This window comes from Calidris pugnax, unplaced genomic scaffold (genome assembly GCF_001431845.1).
Source record: "Calidris pugnax isolate Ruff unplaced genomic scaffold, ASM143184v1 scaffold11, whole genome shotgun sequence".
NCBI classification, from domain to species: domain Eukaryota; kingdom Metazoa; phylum Chordata; class Aves; order Charadriiformes; family Scolopacidae; genus Calidris; species Calidris pugnax.
In genome coordinates this window covers 1,216,628-1,232,699 of record NW_015090803.1, presented here as the reverse complement: position 1 = coordinate 1,232,699, position 16,072 = coordinate 1,216,628, and the positions used below count along the sequence as shown (strand labels likewise).

Below are 16,072 nucleotides of genomic sequence, written 5' to 3'. Positions count from 1 at the left end.
GAGACAACCTGCTTAGTGTTTGCTGAGACACAAGTCCCCACCAGAGGAGGAGGGCAATGCAAACTGGTCCTCTGAAAGGAGCAATCGCTTCTGCAGTGGGAGATGCTAGTGGACCCTGAGACAACAGACCACAGAAACATCACACTGACAAAATTCTCTTGACGCAGCAAACTAAGAGATTTCAGTAACAAGGGAAACTATTTTGACAAAATCTCCCGTAACCATTTGCTTTGTATCACTAGAGAATTGTTATCATTCAGAAGAGCTTTACAGTGAGAGAAGCAAAACACTAGGTCATAGGAAAGAAGCCAGATTTTGAATTTACTTACACAAAGATGAGCAGAAATTCAGCATCAAGCTGTTCCCACTGTACACTCAAATACAAGATAAAAAACTGGGTCCCAGCTACAGCCTGTTCTGTACAACCCAGTATTCTTCCTTTGAAAACTGATTTAACATTTGGCAAGACTTTCAAACGAATTTCTGAAGTCACACTCACAAGTACCTATAGGTCTGTGAGCAGAGCAGATACCCTCACAAGCCAAAGTGACTAAGGGCAGCTGCGTGTGCCAGCATCTGTTTGTAAAAACGCTCTGCCATTCTTCATGTGTCCAGATTTCACACACATCATTTTTTTTTAGCTTTTTTTTTTTTTTTTTCCTTAGATAGATCCCGTATGTTTTGCCCCTCCAAGATTTAGAAGGAGCTCAGATGACAAGAAGCCTGTGCCAGTCTGTCTGTACAGACCTGGGCTCCAGGAGGTACAAGCAAAAGCAAGACATAGATACACACTCTCCTCTTTCTAATATCTGATCTGGGGGAGGGATTCACATGGCTGTACTTTGCCATTTCCTCCACTTTGAATAGCACCCATCATGCAGTGACATCTCAGGAGGAGGCAGCAGCCAGGGAGAACTTGGAACTGCCTCAGGAAGGGCCCAATAATCGCTTTGGCATTGGCCAGAGCCAAAAAAAAACCCACAGGAATTTACATGCACAGATCCAGCCACTTTAACAGCTCATCTCTCTTGCACATGCTATTTGCAGAAACATGCAAAAATAAGAATTGCAAAGTGAACAATGGATTATATTCCTCCTGGCAAGCAGAGTTACGAGCCCCATGGGCCAGTGGCTATTCTGTGGGGCAGGGCAGGGCAGGAGGCTGGATTTCTGCAGGACATCATGGTCCCTGTTTTGTAGGGAAGTAACAAACACTGCAACACCATGAGACGCTGTAAAATCATTTGCATTCATTTGCATGAACATGAAATCTCCGCAGACCCGCAGATCTTACACACTGTATTAAGGAGCTACCACCAGCTGTAACCTTCTTGCAGAAAAAAAAAAAGTATCATTTCAATGAAATACTAATTGCAGAGCACATCCTCAGGGAGGAGAGAAAAGCTGTGGGGAGGACTGCGCACGTGGTTCATTTGCATCACTTGCCCTTATTATTCCTCCAGGTTCTCTTTTTTTCCTTCAGTATTAATTAAAGCTCATGCTGTGACAACCATGGGGCGGAGAGAGAGTGATAGGGAGGCACACTGAGTGACTGGCAGACATTTCAGCAGGTTTAATTCATCCCACTACATCTTATTTTTGCCTCATTTCCTTATTGTTTTGCTAAAAACCTAAGTAGTATAGGCTCAAGAATATACTGTATCTAGGGATAAAAGAGTGATGGAAACAAATTCCTGTTTTCTCTGCATAAATAATGCTGTTGATCCCCCTCACAGACAATGCACAAACAGCTGTGTACATGCAGAGCTTTCACCCATGTTCAGGAAGCTCCCACAGAGGAGGACTCCTGACTGCTTACTCTGCACAGGTTTTGTAGTTACATCCAAGGGGAAACAATGCCTCCAAATTGTTTGGGGCTTCAAAGAGGCTAACACAGGTCTCATGTCAGCAAGCAGCTCTGGAGACAGCCTGTGACTTCAGAACTGATTTATTTTCAAAAAAACCCAGGGTAACATTTAACACCTTCCTCTCCAGGAAGTTAATTGTCACCTGAAAGGTTGAGAACTAGCAGAAGCGTGAAATCTAGTAATACCACCAAAGCCCTGCAGGTTTCTACTCAAATTGCAACAGGAAAGGTCCTCTCACCCTCCACATTCTTTTTTCAACTGGAAATTTGGTTTGAAAGCAAGGTCTGTCCATAGTGTACAGTATCTCCTAAGCACATACAGCCACTTCAGTACACTTTGGACGTACACCAGCGGAAAGGCTTGCAAAGCTTTCCCTTCAGACCAGATTTTTCTTCAGTGCTTGCCTCACCGTCAGACTGGACAAACTGCTTCCAATGGCACCAGTGGGACTCAATCTGGGATCTTTTTACGGGTCATACCTGCAGCACGTCTCAGCTTCTGTCCCTTTCCTGGCTCGTGGCAGACGCATTTTTCTTCCACCTCAGGCCTGAGAGTATGAAAACAAAGAGCAATCTAAGCTGTGCCACCTCACAGTGTTAAGGTGAGAAGCTCCAGACAATTCAGAGGCTGATTCCTAACGAGCACCAACACTGGCCGTTGTGGTTTCGGATTAGCAATGAAAACCTAGTTTTTCTGACAACAGGATTCAGAGTTAACATTCCCTCTTTAAAGTACGCTCTGCATGCTCTGCAGACTCAGGAGGCCTCATTTTTATGAGCTGCTCAGTGCTCTGCAGTGGACATTGGCCATCTCACGGCCCACTGGCTCAGAGCACGCAGTGCACATTTAGGCGCTCTATCAATTATAGCTTTAATTAAGGCTTTAATAAAAAAGGGCTTTTAATAAAAGCTGTTGGGAATAGAGGTTTATATTTTCCAGACAGTTTAATGCCAAAGCTTAAGGTGAGGCAGACCCACACTGTCAGTGCTGGCTCTCCCAATTCAACTCTCGTGTCTATCACCCTCATGAACAGTTGAGAGGCTCAATGTGCTGTTTCTAAACTGCCATGGGCTGTGCTGGGGAAGAAATGGGCTTCAGAAGTGCAAATTGATTGACTCAGTTCAATTAAAAATTAATCTAAACACCAAAAATCTAAGTTTTGCTTCAATAGCTTTTGAATTAGCATTACGCTGTCTCTAGAATAGGCCAAACCAGCTTACATCACACACACCAAAACCACACTCCTGGAAACACTGGCTACCGCTACTTGGTCATAGAACAGGCTTGGTATTTAGTACAGACTATGAAAAATGGAAAGCTCAACACGTTTTAATTTGAAAATGCCTTTTTGAGTGATTAAATACTTGAAATTGCAAGTGCCAGTGTTTTAAATTAATTCTTGTCCCGTAAGTTTAACCACAATTTTGCTAAGGAAGGCTTTCATGTGCACAAACCCAGCTGAGATCAGGGAGTCAGTCTCCTCGTTTGTCAACCATCTGACTTTGAAAAGGACACGAGCTTAAGGGATTTTCCCTTGTTAAAAAATATACATACTTTTTGAATGAAAAATCATCAAAACAGTTGTTGAAATTCTGGGTGTTGAGAAAAAAATGGCAATTCTTGTGCAGAATGTCCAAAGTTTCAATAATGTAAAAGGTGTTACAAAAGGCTGGTTGGGGATTTTTTTTTTTTTTGGAAGAAGGTCATTTTGAGATTGAAAAAGTAACAATTGCTGTATGCTTCATTCCAATTCCTACATAAGATTTTTTCTGTTCAGAAAGAAACACCAAGTTCAGCTCACAAGGGACACGTCACAGCAAACCCAAACAGGCAGTTCAGCACACACCAACGCCTGGAAAACCTGCTCTCTGGCACGCTTGGTCCCTGGGGCTGGCTGATTTTGGGGTACATGAAGCTGTGAGCTTTAGTCAAAAGCCAGGGGTCCTCTGGAAGCCTCTCCCATGGGTTCCCCACCATCTCACAGCTACCTCCGCCTGTTTTCTTGAAAGTAGAAGAAACTTAAATTACGTCTGAAAGCTCTTATTTTCTGTCACCTCTGGCTGAAATGAGCCAACAGTCCAGAAGCTGCTGGTCGAGGAGAGAGATACACTTTTCCTTGTGAACTTTGCATTTGCTTAGGGAAAGGGGACTAAAAGCATATATACCACAAGTAATTTTCAGCTACCCACTGTCCAAAGGAGGAAGACTGAGGAACTCTTGCTATATAATCCTATGACCCATGTAAGAAGTGAAAACGGTGTTTCCCTCCTGCCCTAAAATATTTATTCCTACGTAAGAAAAAAAAACAACCTCTAAAAATAGAAAACTGTTAGTTGTGAAGGAACAAAACCACATTTATCACTTCATGTGCTATGAATTTGCTCACACCTGTGTTAGAAAAACCAAAGCAGGCATTCAAATAGAGTGGTGCACACACCCTTGAAGGAAGGAGATGGGTCAGCTCTCCTGCTCCCTACTTTCCTCTCGATATTCCTGGGAGAGGATGTGCCCACAGACCAGGCACTGCACTGCCAGGGATCCTGTCCCAAATCCTGCACGAGCTGCCCCTGCTCAGGAAGCTGATGTGGGCTGAGGGCTACTGTAAAAGCATTAATGAATGGTTCCTCACCATTAATTGTTAAGCTATTGTTATATTACAGCAAAACAGCCATGGAAGGCTGTAATTGCATACATATGTATGTGTGTATATTGCTTCAGTGGCTTACGTTCAGGTGCAGCTAGTGATAAGGCCTCTTCCCACCTCATTCCAGCACCGCTTATGTCAGGGAAAGAGAGGAACTGTCTCTGTGCGTGGGTCTGCAGTCCTGCCTGCCCACCACCCAGCACCTTCTCGCCTTTTGCTCCTCCCAGCTGGGACCAGCGGTACTATTTACTATGAGGGTGGTGAGGCACTGGCACAGGTCGCCCAGAGAAGCTGTGGCTGCCCCATCCCTGGAGGTGTTCAAGGCCAGGCTGGATGTGGCCTTGAGCAACCCGCTCTGGTGGGAGGTGTCCCTGTCCATGGCAGGGGGTTGGAACTGGATGACGTGCCGTTTGCGGGCAGGCGTTCCCCGCCGCTGCGTGCGGAAGCCGGTGAGAAGCCCCGCCCCGGCCGCCGCCAGCGGGAGGGGGGGGCGTTAAAGGAGCGGGTGCGGGGCCGATGGAGCCGTGCGGGGACGGCTGGTTCCTGTACTACGCCTACGGCAGCAACCTGCTGCGGGAGCGCCTGCTGCTGCGCAACCCCTCGGCGTCGCTCTGCGCCCTGGCACGCCTGCAGGTGCGTGGCGCTGCCGCGGGGGGGGAGCGGGGGCCCTATAGTGGAGCCACGCGTGGGCCCGGCCCTGCCGGTAGCGCGGTTTAGGCGGGGGGGGGCGGATCTCGTCATCCCTGACGTCATGGCGTGACGCGATCGGGGCTGCCCACCCCCCAAAAAAAAGGGTTTGAGGGTTTGCCTTAGTCCCATGGGGGGGGGGGGGGGGGGGGGGGGACTGACATTTCAGGGGCGAGTTCCTGGCAGTTTTAAAAGGATGATGCTTCATTTTAAGAAAAAAATAAATAAATAGAAGTGGTAACTCCTCATTGTTCTCTGCCAGGCTGGTTACCAGTGAGGAGCCCTCCCCGTGCTGCCTGTCGGGAGGGGTGCGAGCTGTCACCCCGTGGCACCTCCCCAGCCCCAGCAGTTCCCCCCTGTCCAGGGTTATTAAATGGTAGCCTGTCCACGTGGCTTTAACGTCAGCTTGGAAGTACCAGCTCATGGTCATTAAGCTGCTGATGTACAGATGTGCACAGCTGGGAGGAGCCTTGGAGGAGCACAGCATTGACTGATAGCACTTAAGGATGACCTGAAAGTTCTCTTGGGGTAATAACTGGCAGGAAACGATCTATGTTGGAGCGTATGAAGTTCCAAAAAACTGTTATTAATAAACTCCCTATAGTCAGATAACTTGGTGTCTCCTGGGACAATCAGCCTGGCAACTGATGGCCGCTCCTGTAAAGTGTGAGGCACTTACAGGTACTGCTGAGAAGTCAAACCTGCCAAGAGCCCAGCACCTGGCAGGATATGGCTTCAAGCTGGAGGGGAACAGATTTAGACTAGAGATTAGGAGAGGGTTCTTCACTGTGAGGGTGGTGGAGCACTGGAACAGGGTGCCCAGGGAGGTGGTTGAGGCCCCCTCCCTCAAGATATTCAAGGAGAGGCTCAACGAGGCCCTGGGCAACCTGGTCTATGTGGGGGTTTCCCCGCTGACTGGGGGGGTGTCGGACTAGATGACCTTTGGAGGTCCCTTCCGGCCTGGGAAATTCTACGATTCTATGATCATACCTTGGAGGTGAGGAGAAAAGCAGTAGTGTCACGCACTTACCTTTGGCTAAAAGCAAGCCCTGTGCTTCAGCTCTCCGTTTGGGTTTCAGATGGGTTTTCAGGGTACACAGAAAACACCTCTTGCCAGGCTGCAGGTTAAGCTGGAAGCCAGGCAGTAGCTTTTCTAGGTGGCCTTCGATCCGTTGCTGTGCTCCCTGCTGACACTGGGCAGCTGCGCTCCCTGGCTTCACGCTGGAAAATCACCCATGCTTGGGAGCACGCAGAGGTTGGAGCTGACTGCTGTTGCTTGCTCTACAGTAGGAAAAAAAAAAAAAAAAAAGATAAATAGCCTGTAAACAGAGTACTTTGGGTGCTAAACTGGAATATGAAATTGACTTCCCTCTGTTTTGTTAATCCTCAGTCAAAAGCTGTGAGAAATGGGATGCGTAACAGGCACAGAAAGAGCATTACACTGGCACGTAGAAGGGCCAAAGACCAAGCTCTTGACCCAAGAAAGTGTCAAGTGTGTTTGTTCTCTCTTCCCTGACTGGAGCTAACTGTGCTATAGAAATAGCCTATAAGATACAAGGTCTCTGTTGCCCTTTTTGGGTGGTACCTGATGTTTTTATACACCTCCTTGCAGGTATTCAGTGCAGGTCAGGTCCAAGGAAATGTAAGTGGAAGAATAAAATAAAAATTGGTGTTGTTTGTTTTTTTTTCCTAGGCTGCTGTGAGGGTACTTGGCTCTATGGGAGTATTTCTTTTGGGCTACCCTGCAAACACTTGTCCACAGCTATGGCTTCAGGCTTCTACTTGACCAGACCATTTATTTCTGTGCCTATTACTGGGGGCTTCAGTATCTGCAGGGTCCAGCCAGAGACCTCCTCACGCAGTGATCCAGACATTGCAAAGTGGTTTTGCAGCAGCTTGTCAACTGGTTGTCTGGTTTACTTAAGACACACACTGGTGTGTCTTAAGCAAACTTTTTTTTTTTCTTAGTGAAAGTAGTTTAATGGGGAAGGAAGGTGACTCTATTGATGGATTAAACCGTTTGGCTTTGCCAGACTGCTGATGATCACTTACACACACACACAAAATAAATTTGATTAGTGTTCTGATCCGTGCTGTTCTTCTGTGGGTAAGTCTTCAACTGCTCAACTTCTGCAACTTTTTCCCCATGTCTGTTAGGACATATGACAAGAGGGTAACAGGTCTCAGAAAATTAATATTAATCTGAAATATATGTATATATATTTCAAATCAAAACTATCTAACGGCTTAAAGAGGGGGATCATGAGAAATAAGCAAAGCTGTGGGGTTGTATAGGTTTGGGTTTTATTTTTGTTGCTGTTTTTAATCCTTTTTGCCTTTGCCAGATTTTGTTGTTGTGGTTAAGCAGGTAGTCTTTCCTAAAGTTTGTGTTTTTTTCTTTCCCTTCTCTACTGCTAGGGAAGGATCCATAAATTGGCTAAAAAGTAGGAGAGGAAACTGTTTGGAGTCAGATGGGAAATTACTGTGGAAAAATGCAAGAACCCATTATTCTGTTTTGGCTAGAAAGTAATTGTTGATATTACTTATAAGAAAAAGAGAGATTTGATTTCTAAAAAAATGTTTCGACTTACAAAAACCTATATAAGCTCACTCAAGGAGGCATACATCTTGACTTAAAAATACCCCAGAATGTTCCAGTTGAGTGATGAGGTGGCACAGAACACTGGAAAATACATGGGATGATATTTTATAATTGGGCAATTAGTGCATGAAGACAAGACCCAAAGCTCACCATCTTGGAGGTTTCTTTACCCTGCCATTTTCCTGGATCCTGCACGGTAGCATTTAATTTTTAGCAGCACCAAAAGCTGCAGAGGAATGGGCACCAGGTAGGCACATCTTTTGAGGAACGAGAAGAAGGCAGTACTCAGTTCCCTCTTTCATGGCCCACCTCAGCTGAGGGACCTTCATATTGTCCAAAGAGAAGCACATCCACAATCCTGTCACTACTGCCTTGGACAACAGTCAAGCTGACATTTCTTCAGCACTGCTGTATTTACTGCAGAATTGGGTACCTGTGCTCCTCTAGAAGGGCTACCTCCACTTTATTCTCACTGCCAGAAATTGTTAGCTAATGTTTAGGCCAGCCTACTAAGAGGTTTGGATGGTGATCCAGGTCCCTGCAGACCAAGACTTTTACCAACAGTGCTCTCTGACAGACCTTTCTTCCTTTCATCCCGAGGCTCCTGTTTCTCATGGAGAGGTGGAAAAGACTGACTTCAGCCCCTCGTAAGAGGGGAGCTGGATAAGATCCCACCAGATCCCTCCTTCTGTGACTCCACTACTTGTGGACTCTCCCTTTAGCCGCCCCTTTCATACCAAGAACAGCCAACAGCCCTTATCTTAAGTGGAAACTGATTCTTTGCATTGGTTTCATTTGCAGGATTTTAAGCTGGAGTTTGGCCATCATCAAGGCAGGACAAGTTCTGTCTGGCATGGAGGTACAGCGACCATTGTTCAGAGCCCTGGAGACGAAGTATGGGGAATAGTGTGGAGAATGGACACTAGCAATTTAAGTTCACTGGATAAGTAGGTGACTTAACTTTTGCTGTCTTCTATTACTTTAGAGAGCAATTGAAAAGCCGTAGTTAATTTCTGGTAAAGAGCTGTGTGGAAGCTTTGGTGTTGGAACCAAGAAGATGCTTTGGAATTTAATATGTGAATTTCACTTCACAATATGTGTATTGACTTCTAACACATTTGTGATTAAAATGGCTTTGTTCTCAAGCTAAAGCAACTTAGGGGTATTTTAACAGGGTGTGGAGCTTGATTTGGAGTTGAGGCTCCTTTTTTTTAATCCCTGTCCTCATTAAGTCCTGTCCCTTAAATGACTGTAAATTCTGTATTTGTCCTGTGGCACTTTTCCCATTGCTTTAGGGAGAGTTTCCTTTGAGACTGACGTCAATTTCTGTCTCTATACATCTGTAGACTCCAGTTGTACTGGAAAAGGAAGGGATGAGGACAAGACTTTGCAGAAGACAACAAGAACTTTAATTCAGGCAAAGGGACTTTTTGAGGAGGTTACTTTGCATGTCTTCAAATTTTTGTGAACTTGAGGTAGATCCAAGCAGGGAGCTGGGGTGGTTTTATTTCTCCCTTTAAATGGGAGAGGCTGCCTGCACCGTTACAGTGCACAGTGCAGAATGGTTTGCCTGTGCTTGATAATTAAGACAAGTTTAAGGCAACCTGAGCAAGTCCTTCCCAGGCTGAAGTCTGGAGGACCCACTTGGGTAAACATATTGAGGAGTAGCATAACTTCTAGCAGGGCCTAAGGGAGGACTTAGAACTTAATCTCCAAAACTTTGGCTGGTGTCATGTGCTTATTGCAGCTCTTGGGATGCGCCTGCACACCATGGTGCTTCTGGTACACAAAGACTGTTTGTTCAGAGCCGTTCATTCAATTCATGTCAATTAATTCCAGTAGAAATCTGAGCTAGTGAGGCTAAGGAAGCAGGGCATATTAAACCCATTGAAAGCGTTAAATTAATACAGTTCTCCTGCCTCTGGTACTGTTGCAGTTTTGGTTGTGGCTGCACCATGCTGTGTAGACATCTCCTTATAACCTTGCCCATGAAGCCTGGAAGGTCTAACTTGCCAACTTGCGTACAGTGAATCTGAAATGTACCAGAAGCTGTTGCCCAAGTTCTGTTAGCCCATCATGGGAATGGGACTCAGCACTCTCATGTCCTGATTGGGAGTGTTAGTCCCATGCGGGAGGGCGTCTAGCTGGTATGGTCCTGGTTGGGAGAGCTTCCCACATCCCTGCTTTATGATCTCCTGAGTTGCCCCTTTATTGCTTACACAAGCATTTACCTCCTGCACCCCTTTCTGCTGACCTTTACCATGCTTTCCTAAAGTGTAAGCTTCACAAGTATAAAGATCCTGCCTGACAGCATCTGCTTTGATAGTAGCACTGTGTCTCCCCCCACAACGGGGACAGTATTTTGTATTTTGGCTTCTAGAAATGTTGTTTACATACTGTAGAATTGGAGATCCCTGGCATCTGTTTCTCTGGGGATAAACTTTAATGCTGGCTAAGACGCTAGAGACTTGAGTGCTATAACATCACCAAAAACTGCAGGATGGACACTAGCTTTAAAGATTGCTTTTTCCCAGCTGCCTCATCGATGCCATGAAGGTGACCTGGAAATGGAGGGAAATAGGATGTGTTCTTGGGTTTTACAGTGACAGTTGATGGCATTCTTCTAAGAATTGCTATTAACCAACTCAAGTGAGCTTGCCTGTGTTTCTGCTGAAATTCTTGGGATTCTTTGGCTGTGCGCAAGCAGATGCATTTTTAAGTTCTCAACCAAGTTATTTCCTGGAATTGCCATGTATCAAGAAAAAAAATATTTCACTATTTGCCCCACCCCCCTCCTTGTCTTTCCTCCCAGTCTGGATAAAGAAATCTGTGCTTTGTTATCTAGAAGCAGAGGAAGGAATGTATAATTGATGCAGTTTCATGGTCAGATTTTTTTTTTGTCTTCTGTACTTCACAAATCTATAAGGTACAGACTACATCATGACATTTCCTCATATATCCTAACAATGGATGTTACTTAACTGTAATGCTTTTCTTGCTTTCTCACACCCTTGTGACTTATTTTACAGTCTGTTGGCCTTGAATCTGCAGTTGGCTGCCAGTTTCTACTTGCACTTAACCTAGTTACTCACATTATATGTCCTGTGTTATGTATGTGAAGTAACTTGAAATGGTAGTCTTTGCAAGAAAGATAAATTGTCAAGATGATGTTTTGATAAGCAGTGTTAGAACCCATGTTACCACTCTTATCTAAAGCGTATCTGAAGTTAATTGTGCTATAAAGCCTGTCTTGTATTGCTTAAGCTTTTAATTTACTTCTTACTGTTTCTTCAGACTTTTATCAGTGGCTGAATGCTAATGGTTAAAGACAACAAGTAGTCTCATTTTTGAGTTTGGTTTTGTTTTCCTAAGACAGCATGATTTTGCTAACAAAAAAATTAACAAAATGGGTTTTGCCCTGATCTAGCTCATTGTCGCTGTACACGTCTTACGCAAATTAAAGGGTGTCTGGGATTATTCATTGGAATGTGCATCGAAAAATTTGTTTGAATTTCCCCTTATTCAAACACAACACAATGGGCAAGATAAAGCTTTGCAATTGTTTCATTATCTGAGCGGAAGGTAATGAACGATATGTGCCTGGCTCGTTAATTCTGGTAATCTTGGTTATGTTTCTCTTGTAGATTACCAGATTTGCACAGTAATAAATTCACAAGGAATATTCTCTCTCAAACTTTGCAAGTTAATCACTAGTCGTCTTTCTTACAGAGCTGATACGATAAAATGTTGCTGCTTCTTTAGAAAGCTATTTTTGGATATGAAACAACTTAGCAAAAAAAGTACTGGAATATGTTTTGCTCTGTTTGCTTTTCTTTAAGCCTGTTAACAGTGCAGACCAGTGTCCTGCCTTGAATTCTGTTATAATAAATGCATATGTTTAATTGCACAGTTTGTTTCAAAGATGCAGCAGTTACTTGGCATGAAAGGAATGTATGCTCCTTTACAGGCAAGAGGGAGTTGAAGATGGCATTTATGTCCCAATAGAAGTCAATGTCCACACTGAAGCTGGAAAGGTACTGACCTGTCGAAGCTACCAGATGAAGGACTATGTCTGTGGTCCTCCTTCTCCTCAATATAAAAAGGTAGGTGTTGCACTGTAATTTTAGAGAGAACGCACAGAAATATATAATGAAGTACTTCTGTCCTATTTAATAAGTACTTTATTTACAGTGAACAGAAGACATGAGTAACTCTAATGTAAAGGTGTAACATAATCCTTGTGCAATGTAATAGTGTAATGATACTCACAGAAGATTTCTAGCTCTTAAAGGCCTACTAAATCAGTTTTATTTTTTTGCTTAGTTATGCCTTACATGAAGCCTCTTTTTAACTCGTGAATTAGTTATGATTGACCCAAGGATTCCTGAAGGTTGTTATTTACATGTATGCAGCAACTGTCTGTTTGAAAAATTAATGTACTCCATTAAAAGGACAGAGGGAGGCTTCTGTTGGGAGAATACACCACCTGGCTTGTAGTCTCAAGGACACGGATTATCCCTGTTGTCTTATGAAATATCTTACTGCCATTTAATAGAGGAGTCCACCTGCCTCCTTTTATCAGGTGCATCATGAGCATACCACAGGACTGCCAGCAACACTGCAGAGCGCTGCAGGGTTCCCACTGCGAGGGGAACATGGCTGGTGAGGCAGAGGTGTTACAACACTGTTCTGCAACACACTGACTCTGGAGAGACCCATGATGCAGTCACGCAGCAGGCCTGACCTGCTTAGCTTGTGAGGTCTGATGCAGGCCTAGCCTCAGGTGGCATGACTGCATGTCTGGAATTGTGCAGTTATTACCAACTGCAGATAGGCATCACTGTGACACGCTGACTTTTTTTCTACTGAAAGCAAAGAAACAAGGCTCGAGCTTGTTAAATCCCAAGTGTGCAGCCTTCTCTTAACCGAGGAACTTGCTCCCATGAAGCAGCTTCCAGGAGCATAGCTCAGGCCAGCTGCTGCAAGACTTCTGAAGAGAGAGCTTGCTTAGAAAGCAGGCTCTGCTACTTCACAAACCTCCTCTCTGTCTTCATGCTTCCCGTCAAGACAGATCTTTAGGGCTTTTCAAGCAGCTAATACATAGTCTGCTGCTGCCTGTCAGTTCTCGCTAGCACACTGTAAGAGCAGACGTCCAATATTGGCAATTTTATCTAGTTAAACATTCCCTCCTCCTGTTGTCAGGGTCAGTTGTTAGTTCTCTGCTTCCCTCCTGTCCCCAGCTTTTATTCGTTTAAGTTAACCAGGCAGGAGAGCTAAAAATTTGGTACAGTGCGTCTGTACACAGTGATCTCCATCCACCTACTGTTGTGTACTTCTTGTGGCAAAGTTCATCCTTTCTAGACACCTCATCCTTGAATTTCTTGGCCGTTGATTGCATGAAAGAGTATATACAATAGTGTCAGCTTTTTAAGTCTGCATTTTTTTATCAGAACTTGTTGGTGTCTCTTTCAAGCCTTGGCTCCTACAGCCTTCTCATTTCCCCTGTCACTTACTTTCTCTTGCACCAATACTTAAGTTTATTTTTTATGTAGAAGGAAGCTGCAGTAGGAAACAAAGGAATCTGTGCTTTTTTGCTAAGCTAAGTATCTGTTTCTGTTACTCTGTAAGCTGTCTACTACAACCATGCTGTTGTGCTCTGAATTTGAACGGTTTAATTTTAAAGATAACTTCAATAATATGTGCAGTTTCTCACTGAGATGTGATACTAAGGCTGGCTAAAAGCATAAAAAGCAGTTCTCTTCCTCCCTGGAAGAAAGAATGGAATAATTGAATAACAGCTTAATTGTGCAGTCTTGTGCACATTGCTAGCATTTCAGAATCTTAAGAGTATGCCTTGGTAGTTACAAACCTTTTCAGAGTAATTCTGTTTATGCTATCAAGGTCTTCGGTAGTCTTCTAGAAGCCTTGGACTATCTTTAAGTACAAATGGCATTATTTGGGTTTAATTCTCATGTTAACTTAAGTGCTTCTTCCTATATGAGTAAATGTTTGGAGGGGTCTGTCCTTCCTAACAATATTATTGAAGGTTCTTTTTTTCCCCTTTTGATTTTAGGTTATCTGCATGGGTGCAGAACAGAATGGCTTGCCAACTGACTATCAGAAGAAATTAGAAGCTATTGAAACTAATAATTATGCAGGACCAGTGCCAATCATGGAAGAGATTGAAGCTGCTATTAAAGCAAAGAAAATAAAATCTGCATAGAATACCTCTGCACTTGTTTGGCCATTCACCTTGATTTAGATACCTCTCCTCACCTTGCTGATCAGCAGTTTCTTTATTTATCAAGAAAAGATGAGTTTGCTGTGCACCTACAGTAAGCCATTAGACATAATTTGCAGTCTGAAGACATGCTGACATTGGTAACTTCTTCACTTTGTATGTATAGCTTGAATACATACTGAAGTTTTTGCAGATTTAGAAATTATCTTTCTGTAATTGTCATGCAGTGCTGCATGCAAATTTGTGTTTTGTGTCCTGTTTCCTGACCTTTTCGAAGGAAAAAGGCCGTCTTGATGGGTATTAGCATCTGTTGCCTTCTGAGGAATATAGGCCCTTCTGAGGGTCAGGCCTTTTGTTCTTAAACATTGTGTACACAGTTATCAAGAATTTCAAAGATTTGGTTTTGATGCAAAGAAGAATCAAAACCCTAAACCAAGACTTAACTTTTCCCTTTGCTGCTTCTCTTAATGGTTTAAAGCCCAACCTATCTGAAGCTGTGAAGTTCCTCTTTCTGTTTTCTGTTTTTATAGTTAACAGAGAAAGAAAAGTAATACTTTTTCCTAACTATCTCCATGTTTTCAAGTTAGTCCAAAAGGCAACCCAGGTCTGAGGACAACATTCAGCAAAGGATCGCATTCAAACCATAATGGCCACCTCCTTTCTATGTCTAGTAATCATCATAGCTGAACTGGTTATATAGCCAACAGTTTTTTAAATAATTTGGTTTAGTTAGAAAATTCCCAAGTTTTTTAAGCAGCAAGCCAGTCAAAAAGGTTGTTTATCTAGGCCTTGGTCACATGTCCCATGAAATCAGAAAGTTTCCTGTGAATCCTAGTGCATTTGTTTCATGGTTTGGTTTATCTATTAAACCCCAAACAGACTTGACCTCTTACCCCCCCAGCTTTGACAATCTCCTGTAAAACTGGAAGCTCATGTAAGGTTTACAGTACTTATTTTTACGGTATTTGGCAACCTCCATAGTTAGTCTGTGGGGGACAAAGAAAAATTGACAACCTGAAAGATTTCAACAACTGAACTTATCTTCTGTACTGTGTACTTTTTTGTTTCTCATGATGTACAGAAGGGTGTAAAATATAATCAGTGTCACTGTGTGACTGCTTAGATAAACAAATGACAAATTAACAGACTTACCATGTCTTTTCTGCATAAAATTTTTCTGTAGACTTCTGCCAGGGATGTATAGGTGCTGTCCTGATGTCCTATGCCCGTATCCAGAGCCGGGCACGGTGACTGCAGTGAAACACGGTACTTTCTCTATTAGCACTGTCTAATCTGAAACAGAGTAAATAAAACTGTGATTACCAAACCTCTCCTCTGTCTGTTCAATTCATGCTTCAAGAAATACCGGCATTGCTTATCCAAGCAAAAGCTGGCAATGTGGAAACATAGCTGGGACTTCTATGGGCTACATGCATTTTTAATGGCTGTAATTTTGGTACGGGAGGGCAAAACTCTGCATCAACATGCTCCTTGACACCAGCACCACTTATTTTGCTTTATACTTACCGGGGCTTTTGAACTTTTAAAGAGGTATTTTGCTGTTGCCAGAGGAAAATGGAAAATAACGCCCTGACAGCCTCCTAGGAGGGAGCTGACAGGAGGTACTTGATGCCTCCTGTTGAGGAAAATGGCGGGTGCTCCTGAGGGCCGGGGGAAAACCTCCCCTGCCGAGGCAAGACCCCCGGCCCCTGTCAGGAAAGGAGGCCTTCCGCCATGCCGGTGTAGGGAGAGAAAGGCGGTGTTGGTGAAGGAGAAGGAGGCTTTCGGCCATGCCCGCGTGGGGAGGAGAGCCCGTCTGTGGGGCGGGAGCTCCTTGCCGGGGGTGGGGGGAAGCACCCGTGGGCCGGCCGCCGCCCCGCTCCTCCCCTCGCCTCCGTCCCTTCAGCCGCCGCGGTGAGTGCAGGGGAAGGGCCAGGGGCGGAGGAGGGTCGCTGGGCCGCTGCCCGCCTCACTCGCCACCCGCAAGCGGTGGCTGCCCGCGTCGGGGGCGGCCGCCATGTTGTGAGGGG

At 44.4% G+C, this 16,072-nt stretch overlaps 2 protein-coding genes across 5 annotated transcripts in view; one reads left to right on the top strand and one right to left on the bottom strand.

Annotated features, from left to right (window-relative positions):
- The window catches only part of ENTPD3 (ectonucleoside triphosphate diphosphohydrolase 3), a 51,352-nt gene extending 44,882 nt beyond the window's left edge, over positions 1-6,470 (bottom strand). For all 4 annotated transcript variants that reach the window (XM_014937782.1, XM_014937780.1, XM_014937783.1 and 1 more), the window contains exons 1-2: positions 6,230-6,470; positions 2,348-2,415 (exon numbers count right to left, since the gene is read on the bottom strand). The gene's annotated coding sequence lies outside the window, so the exon portion shown is untranslated. The remainder of the gene's footprint in view (positions 1-2,347; positions 2,416-6,229) is intronic.
- GGCT (gamma-glutamylcyclotransferase) lies at positions 4,980-15,369 on the top strand. The gene is made up of 4 exons (XM_014937785.1): positions 4,980-5,145; positions 8,603-8,748; positions 11,769-11,904; positions 13,875-15,369. Exons 1-4 carry the CDS (start codon positions 5,029-5,031, stop codon positions 14,022-14,024), a joined length of 549 nt encoding a protein of 182 aa, XP_014793271.1. The 5' UTR covers positions 4,980-5,028; the 3' UTR covers positions 14,025-15,369.
- The last annotated feature ends 703 nt before the right edge of the window (positions 15,370-16,072 follow it).